An 11,930-nucleotide genomic window follows, 5' to 3' on the forward strand; every position below is an offset into this window, starting at 1 on the left:
TGGTTGTACATCGTGTATCACCTGTATAAGGTTTGCCATAGCCATTCTGTCAGCTTGAACCAGTCTGGCTATTCTCCTTTTATCCCCAGAGCTGCTGCTCACTGGCTTGTGTTTTGCAATCTCTAATAGAGACTGCCGTGTATGGGTTTCTCAGTAAATCAGCAGTTAAAGAAATGCGCACACTGGCTCCACCCATTATACTTTGGTCCAACCACAGAGTTCAGATTTTCCTCCATTGTTTTGTTTTGTATATAGGATAATGAACTGAATTTCTTGACCTGCTTTTGAGATCCCATACATTGCACAGCTGCCAAGTGATTGGTTAAAGAGGAACTCCAGCCAAAACAAACATACTGTCATTAAGTTACATTAGTTATGTTAATTAAAATAGATAGGTACTATAATATCTTACCCACACTGTTTTAAAAGAACAGGCAAATGTTTGATTTCATGATGGCAGCCATCTTTTTGGTTGAAAGGAGGTGACAGGGAGCATGAGCCACAGTTCCGACTGTCCGGTGTCCTGATCACCTCTCCCAGTTGCTAGGCAATGTGAATAACATAGGAAATCCCATCATGCTCTTCACAGCATCAGGGAAAAAAAAGCTCGGGCTTTTTTTCTTTGATGGGTGGAGCTTAGATAAAAATGCAGCTAAAAATGATGCTTTGGTAAGAAAAACAAAGTTCTGATGCTGTGAAACTGTTAAAGAAACACCAAACCTTTTCAGTTCTGCTGAGTAGATTTTTAGTCCGGAGGTTCACTTTAAATAGATGATATAAGCAGGTTTACATGTGTTCCTTATTAAGTGCTCAGTGAGTGTACAGTCATATCAGATTCTTCTTATAATACCTTTACTGATACTGGAGCACTGTGTTCCTGGTATAATCTGCTCTCTTCTGGATAATTGCAGGCTCTCGGAATGATGCCGCTACCTCGCCCCCTATAGCCAACCGCAGAACAGAGAGGAACGCTAACACTTCTCCAGGACATAAAGGAATATTACGGTAGGCAATAATGCCAGATATTTCCGGAATTCAACTTACCAAACTGGCTTTAATAAGAAACGGGAGTAATCTTTGCTGAAATCCCGGGGATAGCCAATGAGATGGTAATTTATGCAGCTTGGAAATAGACCAATCAAATGCAGAAGCCGCTGCATTCGTTTGGTCCATTTCCAAGCCAGGGGTGTAGAGTTGGTACTCAGACTCCTCAGTTTTTTGAAACCACCAACTCCAGGTACCTAAAATTGCTCCTCCATAGCACTGTTCCAAGCTACATAAATTGGCTTTGCAGCAGGTTTTCAGCTTCTGTTGACGTAACAGGAAGTAATTTTCACTTCTCAGTGTATGTGAGAACGACTGTTAGTTGCTGTCAAAACTTTTGTCCTGCTTCCAACTGTCAGTATACAGTTCTGATTTGCAATTCATAGGACTGGATTCTATGGACAACTAGCATCAATACCTTCCATGCATGGTACCCTTACCTGGAGGTCTATTTTAAAAAAAAAAAATACACCTGAAGCGAGCGTGATATGGAGACTGACATTTATTTTATACAATGTAAATTGCCTGGCTGTCCTGCTGATCCTCTACCTTTTACTTTAGCCATAGATCCTGAACAAGCATGCAGCAGATCAGATGTTTCTAAATGAAGTCTGACTAGATTTGCTGCATGTTTGTTTCAGGTGGGTGATTCTGACACTGCTGATGCCAGAAAGATCAGCAGGATGCCATGCAACTGGTATGCTTTAAAGAGACTCTGTAACAACCCCCCCGGGAGGGGAAGGGTGAAGCCTCTGGGTCCTAATGATGCTTCCATCCTCCTTAGCCTCAGGGGTCCAGCGCTGTCTCCCCCGAAAATACAGCTGACAAGAATGTTGACTGTGGTGCGGTAGCTACTGCAATATTTACCTACCACGAACCGGCACAGTAGCAGCCAGGGCCGGATTTGGGGAAAGGCCCCCAAGGCACGTTCCTAGGGCGCCATAATTCAGCTTAGTTAGAGGGGCGGGTGGTGACAGGTTGATTGCACCTGTCACCAGGAATTGCTCCGTATGTCCGCAGTTGCATTCGCCCCTTCACTGGCCTGAGGCGAGCCTGCAGCAGCAGCAGTGATCAGACCAGGCTTAGCAGACGGGCAGCTCATTTTAGAAGTGAGGCTGTTAGCGGCCGCCCCGGCGCCTCCTCCCCTCCGAGCGCCTGCGGGAACTAAGTCACTCACCTCACTCCAGACTTCCAGCGCCGAAGCTTCCTCTGCCAGCCGCCGCTGTGCATCTCTATCTCCTGCTGTCGATCCCCGTCATGTGACTCGCCGGTAATGTGCCAGCGAGTCACATGACGGGGATCGACAGCAGGAGATAGAGATGCACAGCGGCGGCTGGCAGAGGAAGCTTCGGCGCTGGAAGTCTGGAGTGAGGTGAGTGACTCCGTTCCCGCAGCCGCTCAGAGAGGAAGGCAATGTCCGCACTGGAGATTCAACTTTTTTTTCTTTTGACGACAGTGTCTGGTTGCGGGCCGGGGGGGGGGGGGGGGATGCGGTGCAAAGGGTCTAAGCACCTATACTAAAGCCTGTGTGGAGGGGGGTGGGGGCACAGTATCTGGCTGCCTATACTAAGTGCGGAGGGGGGGGGGGAGCGAGCACAATGTTGAGCTACGTATAGTAAAGGGGAGGGGCAGGTGGGAAAACATCTAACTACCTATACTAAAGGGGGGGGGAGGGGAAGCACCTGCCTGTCTAATTTGGGGGGGGGCAGCACTTAGCTACCTATACTAAAGGGGGGGGAGGGGCAGCATCTGGCTGTCTAATTTGTCTAATTGGAGGGGGGCAGCACTTAGCTACCTATACTAAAGGAGGGGAGGGGGGCAGCATCTGGCTGTCTAATTTGGGGGGAGGGACAGCACTCAGCTACCTATACTAAAGGGGGGAGGGAGGGGGCAGCATCTGACTACCTATACTAAGGGGGAGGGTGCACAGCATTCAGCTACCTATAAAGGGGTGGGGGAGGGTGACAGGGAAGGCATCTGGCTACCTATACTAAAGGGGGGGGGGGGGGGCAAGGGGGACAGCGTCTGACTATTTATACTAAAGAGGCTGGGTGACCAGGGACCACATTAGGCTACCTATACTAAGGGGGGGAGGGGCATAACATTTGGCTACCTACACTAAAGGGGGGTAAAGGAGAACAGCACCTGACTAACTATACTGGAGGGGGGAGCACCTGTCCCACCTATACTAAAGGGGTGGACATAATATATGGCTACCTGTACTGGGGGTCATGAACATATTCAGCCCCCAAATGCTGCCAGGGACTAGCTTTTCTCATGGCTGCACTCCCATGTACAAGTGCAACTGTAATGGACATGCACGAGTATGGTCCTCACATTCCCATTAGTCCAAAGTTACTTGTGCACAGAGGAAACAGTCATGCACAAAAGGGTTTGAGCTACTGGGCATGTGCAGACCATAGTCGCACAGATCCGGTACAGTTGCACACAGACGGGAGTGCAGTCACAAGGAAGAAGAGGATCCCAGGCTGCAGTGGGTCTGAATATGGTCACAGGGTCCCAGTGAAGGAACAGTGGACACCGGGAGGATCTTTTCTTTTTTTTTTTCTAAGGCTTTTTACTCGGGGAAGAAAAGTGTGTATAAGTTTGGGGGGGGGGGTGTCGAGATGAGGGAGGGAGGGCAGCTGGTCATAGTGGGCCTTGGGCGGTAAAAGGTACAAATCCGGCCCTGGTAGCAGCTTTACTATCGGGCTCAGGCTCAGGCACAGGCTCTTTCTCCCTCCCGAATGTAAGTATCCCGTGGGGGGCGGGGACTTTTCACAAATTTTCTTTAAAGGGGTTCTGTGGCATGTTTATTGCCTGCCACTTACTTGGGGCTTCTGTTCGCCCCCTTCAGCTGTCATGTCCCGCGCCATCCTCCTCCGATCATCAGCGGGGAACGGAGGATTGTAGGAGAACGGCGCGGGACATGACTGCTGCAGGGGGCAAATAGAAGCCCCAGGTAAGTGTCTGTTTTTGTTTTTGTTTTTGTAAACATGCTTCAGAATCCCTAAAGGAATACTGTAGGGGCGTCGGGGGAAAATGAGTTGAACTTGTCTGGGTCATCTAATGGTCCCCCGCAGACATCCTGTGCCCGCGCAGCCACTCACCGATGCTCCGGCCCCGCCTCCGGTTCACTTCTGGAATTTCAGACTTTAAAGTCTGAAAACCACTGCGCCTGCGTTGCCGTGTCCTCGCTCCGGCTGATGTCACCAAGAGAGCACTGCGCAGGCACAGACCATACTGGGCTTGTACTATACACTCCAGGTGACCTCATCGAAAGCGAGGACACGGCAACGCAGGCGCAGTGGTTTTCAGACTTTAAAGTCTGAAATTCCAGAAGTGAACCGGAGGCGGGGCCAGAGCATCGGTGAGTGGCTGCGCCAACACAGGATGTCTGCGGGGGACCATTAGATGCCCCGAGTAACTTCAACTCATTTTCCCCCGACCCCCCTAAAGTATTCCTTTAAGGTTCTTTTAATACTGGCACCCACAAATCCTTTAAGTGTCACATGTGTAGGGGTGGGCAAGGGGTCCTTGCTGTACAGAGACAGGAAGGGGCGGGGATATTCATGACTCCATACACATAAAAAGAAAGGCGATTTCAGAGCAAAACAAAAGAACATTGAAACCAGGCATACGACCAGCATAACATGGCAACACGTATGATGATGTCACAGATTGGCTGCACCTCGCAAGGTCCGGTATATTTTATGTCGGGTCAGCGGCCGTATAACGGATGACACCACAGCAATTAAGTTGTACCCATCAATATGCAGCGCGCTGCTCTCGTAGCGTGACATTCCTCCCTCATTCTCTGACGACCGTGAACCGCTTGGCAGAGGGGGGGGGGGGGTCTCTGGCCATAAATCTATTTGTTTATTGCCTGCCACTGGAAATCCCCTGTAATTGAAACGTACCTGAAACGGAGACGTTCTCCCCGCGCGCGGAACAAGCCCCTCTTTTGAATATAAATTGAAAATCAAGCCCCGGTAATTGACGGGGAACAGTTACCTGGATCCCATAATCCCGTCTGATTGGGATTGGCGGCCTGGCCCGTCCGAGGCATTTGATATAAATTTAAATGCATTACTTTTGAAATGGAGCTTAATTATATTGAGGAATATTATTTCTCCCTGGTGGCGGCTCCCGCGCGCCCCTTTTCATCAATATTTCATCCCCGGATGGGATAAGGGACAAATTCCCCGAAATGGAAGCTGAATAAACCACTTTAGACACGAGGAAGATGCTAAATTCTGCGCAGGAAAGGCGGCCACAATTATCCCGGGCTTCTCGCGCGGCTTATAATAAAACACTCCTATCCGTCCTTAGCTTATGTTATCGCGTATGTGTAAGATGCTATTGATGTGTCCATATATTTTACACGCCGCCTTCCTCCTCCAAGTTTAACCCCTGAGAGGGAAGGTCGAGCTTTCCTTTATTGTGCTTTTTTTTTTTTTTTACTATTCCTATTTTGGGGAACATATAAAAATGTGCAACACGCAAAATATGTGCATTGCACAAGAACCAGTTTAGCATTAAATTACCTTTTTTCCGGACTATAAGACGCTCCTGACCATAAGATGCAGGTTTAGAAGACAAAAACCAAGGGAAAAAAATAAAAACTTAACCTGGTGCATCCATGGTGCCACCCTTGTACCTCTTGTCTCCCAGTGTCCTCCTCTGTCCCCCTTGTGTCCTCCTCTGTCCCCCATGTGTCTTTTTCTGTCCCCCTCTATGCCCCTTTGTGTCCCCCTGTGTCGTCCTCTGCATGGGCACAGTACAGGTAGTCGCCGACATTGCGGCCGGTCGGAGGTTTGTATTGGCAGGCGCTCACAAGTTAGGAACTGCCTGCATTTGGAGTATAAGACTTTTTTCCCCACTTTTGGGGGAGAAAAAGTGAGTCCAAGTCCAAAAAATACAGTATTTTTATTTTACTGCCTGGCTGGCTGTTTGCAAAGTGGTCTTCCTGTGCAAATGTCAAATACTGCTTGCTTAAAGTAAATTTAAAGCAAACCTGAACTGAAAATTAAAAGTAAAAATAAACATACTTGCCTCCCGTGTAGTCTACTTCATCAAACTCTTTCTCCTCTCCCACATCCTGTTTGTCCACTGTGATCAATGGAATTCTCCATCCACATCCATTTGAAAAGGGCGCCTGGTGTAGCCCATATGCCAAATTTGGCTACAAAGGGGGCCCAGTGTAGCCGAAAAAGCTAGATTTAGTTAATAAAAAGGATGCCGTTATAGGCAAAATTTGTTGGGGTATAAAAGGGCTCGAAATATAGCTGAGAAAAGTGATTACTATGACCTAACTTCTCCCTACTCTCACACAGAACCCTTCCCTGATGCTGCCTAACCCTAACCTCCCTGGTGATGCCTAACCCTAAGACGGCCCCTAATGAATACTATGACCTAACTACTCCCTACTCTCACACAGAGTGTTAAAGAGAATCGGAGGTGTGTTTAGAGAATGTTATCTGCATACAGAGGCTGGATCTGCCTATACAGTCCAGCCTCTGTTGCTATCCCAAACCCCACTAAGGTCCCCCTGCACTCTGCAATCCCTCATAAATCACAGCATTGCTGTGAGGCTGTGTTTACATCTGTAGTGTCAGTCTCAGCTGCTCCCCCGCCTCCTGCATAGCTTCGGTCCCTGCCCCTGTCCCTTCCCTCCAATCAGCAGGGAGGGAAGGGATGCAGGCGGGGACCGGAGTTCTGCAGGAGGCGGGGAGAGCAGCAGACTGACACTATAGAGATAAACACAGCCAGCTCTGACAAGCTGTCAGCAGCGTGGCTGTGATTTATGAGGGATTGCAGAGTGCAGGGGGACCTTAGGGGGGTTTGGGATAGCAACAGAGGCTGGGTTGTATAGGCAGATCCATCCTCTGTATGCAGATAATATTCTTCAAACCCACCTCGGGTTCTCTTTAAGGGTTAGCTCCTAACCCCCCTGGTGGGGCCTAACCCTAACAACCCCCAGGTGGTGCCTAACCCTGACACCCCCAGGTGGTGCCTAACCCTGACACCCCCAGGTGGTGCCTAACCCTAACACCCCCCAGGTGGTGCCTAACCCTGACACCCCCCAGGTGGTGCCTAACCATCAGACCCCCCAGGTGGTGCCTAACCATCAGACCCCCCAGGTGGTGCCTAACCATCAGACCCCCCAGGTGGTACCTAACCATCAGACCCCCCAGGTGGTGCCTAACCATCAGACCCCCCAGGTGGTGCCTAACCATCAGACCCCCCAGGTGGTGCCTAACCATCAGACCCCCCAGGTGGTGCCTAACCCTAAGACCCCCCAGGTGGTGCCTAACCCTAAGACCCCCCTGGTGGTGCCTAACCATCAGACCCCCCTGGTGGTGCCTAACCATCAGACCCCCCAGGTGGTGCCTAACCCTAAGACCCCCCAGGTGGTGCCTAACCCTAAGACCCCCCAGGTGGTGCCTAACCCTAAGACCCCCCAGGTGGTGCCTAACCCTAAGACCCCCCAGGTGGTGCCTAACCCTAAGACCCCCCTGGTGGTGCCTAACCCTAAGACCCCCCTGGTGGTGCCTAACCCTAAGACTCCCCCTGGTGGTGCCTAGCCCCAAGACTCCCCCTGGTGGTGCCTAGCCCCAAGACTCCCCCTGGTGGTGCCTAGCCCCAAGACTCCCCCTGGTGGTGCCTAGCCCCAAGACTCCCCCTGGTGGTGCCTAGCCCCAAGACTCCCCCTGGTGGTGCCTAGCCCCAAGACTCCCCCTGGTGGTGCCTAGCCCCAAGACTCCCCCTGGTGGTGCCTAGCCCCAAGACTCCCCCTGGTGGTGCCTAGCCCCAAGACTCCCCCTGGTGGTGCCTAGCCCCAAGACTCCCCCTGGTGGTGCCTAGCCCCAAGACTCCCCCTGGTGGTGCCTAGCCCCAAGACTCCCCCTGGTGGTGCCTAGCCCCAAGACTCCCCCTGGTGGTGCCTAGCCCCAAGACTCCCCCTGGTGGTGCCTAGCCCCAAGACTCCCCCTGGTGGTGCCTAGCCCCAAGACTCCCCCTGGTGGTGCCTAGCCCCAAGACTCCCCCTGGTGGTGCCTAGCCCCAAGACTCCCCCTGGTGGTGCCTAGCCCCAAGACTCCCCCTGGTGGTGCCTAGCCCCAAGACTCCCCCTGGTGGTGCCTAGCCCCAAGACTCGCCCTGGTGGTGCCTAGCCCCAAGACAGCCCCTGGTGATTACTTTGACCTAACGTCTCTCTACTCTCACATAGAACCCTACCATAACCCGAAGACCCCCCGGTGGTGCCTAACCCTATGACACCTCCCCCCCCCCCCATTTGTGATGCCTAATCCCAACCCATTAGCCCCCCCCCCCCCAGCACCCCCGAATAAAAAATCCAATCTATAAAAGGGTGCCCTTTTGTAGCAGAATCAAAAACCCTTGTAGCCGAATATTTCGTTTGCAGGTACATCACATGTGTTTTAAGTAATTTTACTTGGTTCAAAAGTTTGCTGTGTAAACTATCTAAACTTTAGATAAGATATATAGACAAGTTACTTGTTATAGTTAGTTTTTCATCTTGGATCCGCTTTAAGAAACTTCACTTGTTAACTATGCAAAAGAGCTTCTCCGAGACCAAACTTTGGTCAGCTACAGTGCTATTTTCTGAAGCACTTCTACATCAAAGAAACAGAAGACAACTTCAGATAAGATCTTACTGCAGGGAAGTTCAGAGTCATTATTTCTGTTCTGTTTCATAGTTTAAAATGCAGAATGTAGTTTGTAAACTGCAATATTAGAACATAATGCAATGTTATAAAAAAGCTATATATCTGAAAATAAAAATGACGTTTCTTTGCTACTAATGTTCTATTTATTATCCATACTACACATGCAATTCATTATATCGGAAGTTTTGTTTTCACTTCAGTGTCACTTTAAAGTTCCTGCCCTGAAAGCCATCCTTGAGGATCCACAGTACTCCAGAAAAAACAAGTGCTAAACTTCTTAGAAGTCACCGACTTTTCTCGGGAAGTTTTTTAGCGGAGGGCAGTGAGAGGCTGACATTTCCAGCTCCAGCGCGGTGATGGGGGAACGTCAGATGAAACCTGCTCCCGCTTTTATTTTACGATCTCCTCCGTGGAAAAGTGCAAGTGGCCAGAAACGGCCGGCGCGGCTCCGTACACCGGTGATAAAAGCCTTCCGATCGCCAAATTAATCTCCCACTTAGCGGCGGAGCAGGTCGTTAATTGTCCTCTCCTCTCGCTGTTGATAGAATGTGGAGACTTGCGTTCCCCATTCAAGACGTAAGGGAAGGTTGCAGCCCGAAAATGTTAAGATTTGCATTTTTATTTGTTGATTTATTTAAAGGACAGCCTCTCCCGGCAATCCATCACGGCGGTGACACCCCGAGTATGAATAATGTATTGTGGACTCGGCAGTTACAATGTGTAATAAGCGCCGGGGACAGAGGCAGAATCTTAACTACCCTGCAAATGTAATATTTATCGACTCATAAACTTTATTGCTTTCGAGGTTCAATAATACTGACCACAGAACATTAATATCACTTATCCCGGTTTTATTTAGGATACTTCGGCAAAATAACCAGTCTGTTTAATGCTTACTGAAAAATAATTTAAATTTACAGCGATCCAGGACGGGGACGGAGGGCGTTTTAATTGCGGGAGAGCGCCGGCGCAGGCCGCCGCCTCGAATCCGGTCACCTTACTGGCGTTCTAACGTTTCTTAATTAAGCTCAAATAGATTTTAATGTACTGCGTGATAGCCTTGTGTTTTGGCCTCTTTGTTCACATTGTGAATCTCAATAAAGCTTTGTAGCGTCTAATGCATCTCAATAAAGGGAAGAGCGCAGACTGGACAAACATATTGATGTAGCATCTCCGTTGCAGCAGAGGTAATGGGGAAACAAAGGCATTACGGTGACACTGTTTTTTTCATTTTCAGTATGCTTTGTCGCTATACTTTCACACTCCATGCTCTTATGTGGTCAGTATATTGGTGAGCGTAGTCACCTTGCAGTGCAAGTGTCCCAGGGTCAATAATAATAAACTTAAAAACACTGTGGCTATGGTAGGATTAGATTGTGAGCTCCTGTGAGGACAGTCAGTGACATGACTATGTACTCTGTAATGTGCTGCAGAAGATGTCAATGCTGTATAAATGCATAATAATAATATTGATATGGTAGAGACATTGGAGTATGGTAGGGATTAGATTGTTAGTTCCTGTGGGGAAAGTCAGTGACTATGTAACGTATATATACTCGCATATAAGCTGGCCTGCGTATAAGCCTAGGTATCCACTTTTCACTAAGAAAACAGAAAAAAGTGATTGACTTGCGTGTAAGCCCCTTCCCCGGTAAGCCCCCTCCACAGAAGCCAGATATGCCCCCAGTACAAGTCATCCCGCTTCCCCATAGCCAGATGTGCCCCAAGGAGGATACAGCTGTGTCTCAAGACATCACCCAGGAAGAATTCCTGATCACTGCACCGCTGAATGGTTGCTGGCATGCTCTGCTGCACATGCCAGGGGAGACAGGTAGTCTTGAGCAGCGCACTATGTTGCAGGGGATGTGGTGCACGAAAACAGCAGGGAGACAGATGGCAAGAGCCGGGATTACTACTGCACGCTTCTCTGCCAGTAACAAAACCTGCTCCACCATCCATTCTGCTTCAGTGACCCGCATACAAGCCGAGAGGGGGTAACTTTTCAGAACATTTTTTGTGCTGAAAAATTAGGCTTATATGCGAGTATATACAGTACTCTGTAAAGGGCTGCAGGAGATGTCAGTGGTATATACATTCATAATAACAATAATATGGTAGAGATTAGATTCTGAGCTTCTCTGAGGACAATCCGTGATATGACTATGTACTCTGTAAAATGCTGCAAAAGATGTCAGTGCTGTATAAATACATGACGATAATAATATGGTAGGGACATTAGACTGACTATGGTAGGGATTAGATTGTGAGTTCCTGTGAGAATAGTCAGTGACATGACTATGTACTCTGTAATTCTTATTATTATTATTATTATTTAGTATTTATATAGCGCCGACATATTACGCAGCGCTGTACAATGTGTATATGTGTATATATATATATATATATATATATATCTTGTCACTAACTGTCCCTCAAAGGAGCTCACAATCGAATCCCTACCATTGCCATATGTCTATATTATGTAGTGTAAGTACTGTAGTCTAGGGCCAATTTTTTTAGAGGGAGCCAATTAACTTATCCGTATGTTTTTGGAATGTGGGAGGAAACCGGAGTGCCCGGAGGAAACCCACGTAGACACGGGGAGAACATACAAACTCTTTGCAGATAGTGCCCTGGCTGGGATTCGAACCAGGGACCCAGCGCTGCAAGGCGAGAGAGCTAACTACTACGCCACCGTGCTGTAATGTGCTGCAGAAGATGTCAGTGCTATATAATTACATGACAATAATAATATGGTAGGGACATTAGACTGACTATGGTAGGGATTAGATTGTGAGTACCTCTGAGGGCAGTCAGTGACATGACTATGTACTCTGTAAAGTGCTGCAGAAGATGTCAGTGCTGTATACTGTAAATGCATAATAATAATATGGTAGGGCATTAGACTATGGCTTCAATCCATAAAGCATTACCGCATTCCATAATGCAGAAAACAGCTGATTTTACTGAGCAGTTAGAAAAATGTCAACTCATACAGGCTGTTACCGGATGGCAAACTGAAATTACCAAGAGCCAATATGAAGAGCCTCCCCCTCCTGCTTACTCTCTATTGGCTCTGCGGAGCCCCCCGCTGTCATATCAGGGCAGCACATACAGAGGAGGTGGGGCCAGCCAACAGAGCAGTGAATAATGATTAAGGGGAGTGATCACACACAGCGCTCTCTGGCCCTGCAT

General features: G+C 48.8%; 1 protein-coding gene across 4 annotated transcripts in view; it reads left to right on the plus strand.

Annotated features, from left to right (window-relative positions):
• Nucleotides 1–11,930, plus strand: part of KIAA1328 (KIAA1328 ortholog) — a 343,620-nt gene that overhangs the window by 198,406 nt on the left and 133,284 nt on the right. For all 4 annotated transcript variants that reach the window (XM_068251844.1, XM_068251829.1, XM_068251853.1 and 1 more), the window contains one exon: nt 912–1,005. In XM_068251844.1, the coding sequence (XP_068107945.1) occupies nt 912–1,005 (94 nt within the window). The remainder of the gene's footprint in view (nt 1–911; nt 1,006–11,930) is intronic.

The sequence above is a fragment of the Hyperolius riggenbachi genome, chromosome 1 (assembly GCF_040937935.1).
Source record: "Hyperolius riggenbachi isolate aHypRig1 chromosome 1, aHypRig1.pri, whole genome shotgun sequence".
NCBI lineage: Eukaryota > Metazoa > Chordata > Amphibia > Anura > Hyperoliidae > Hyperolius > Hyperolius riggenbachi.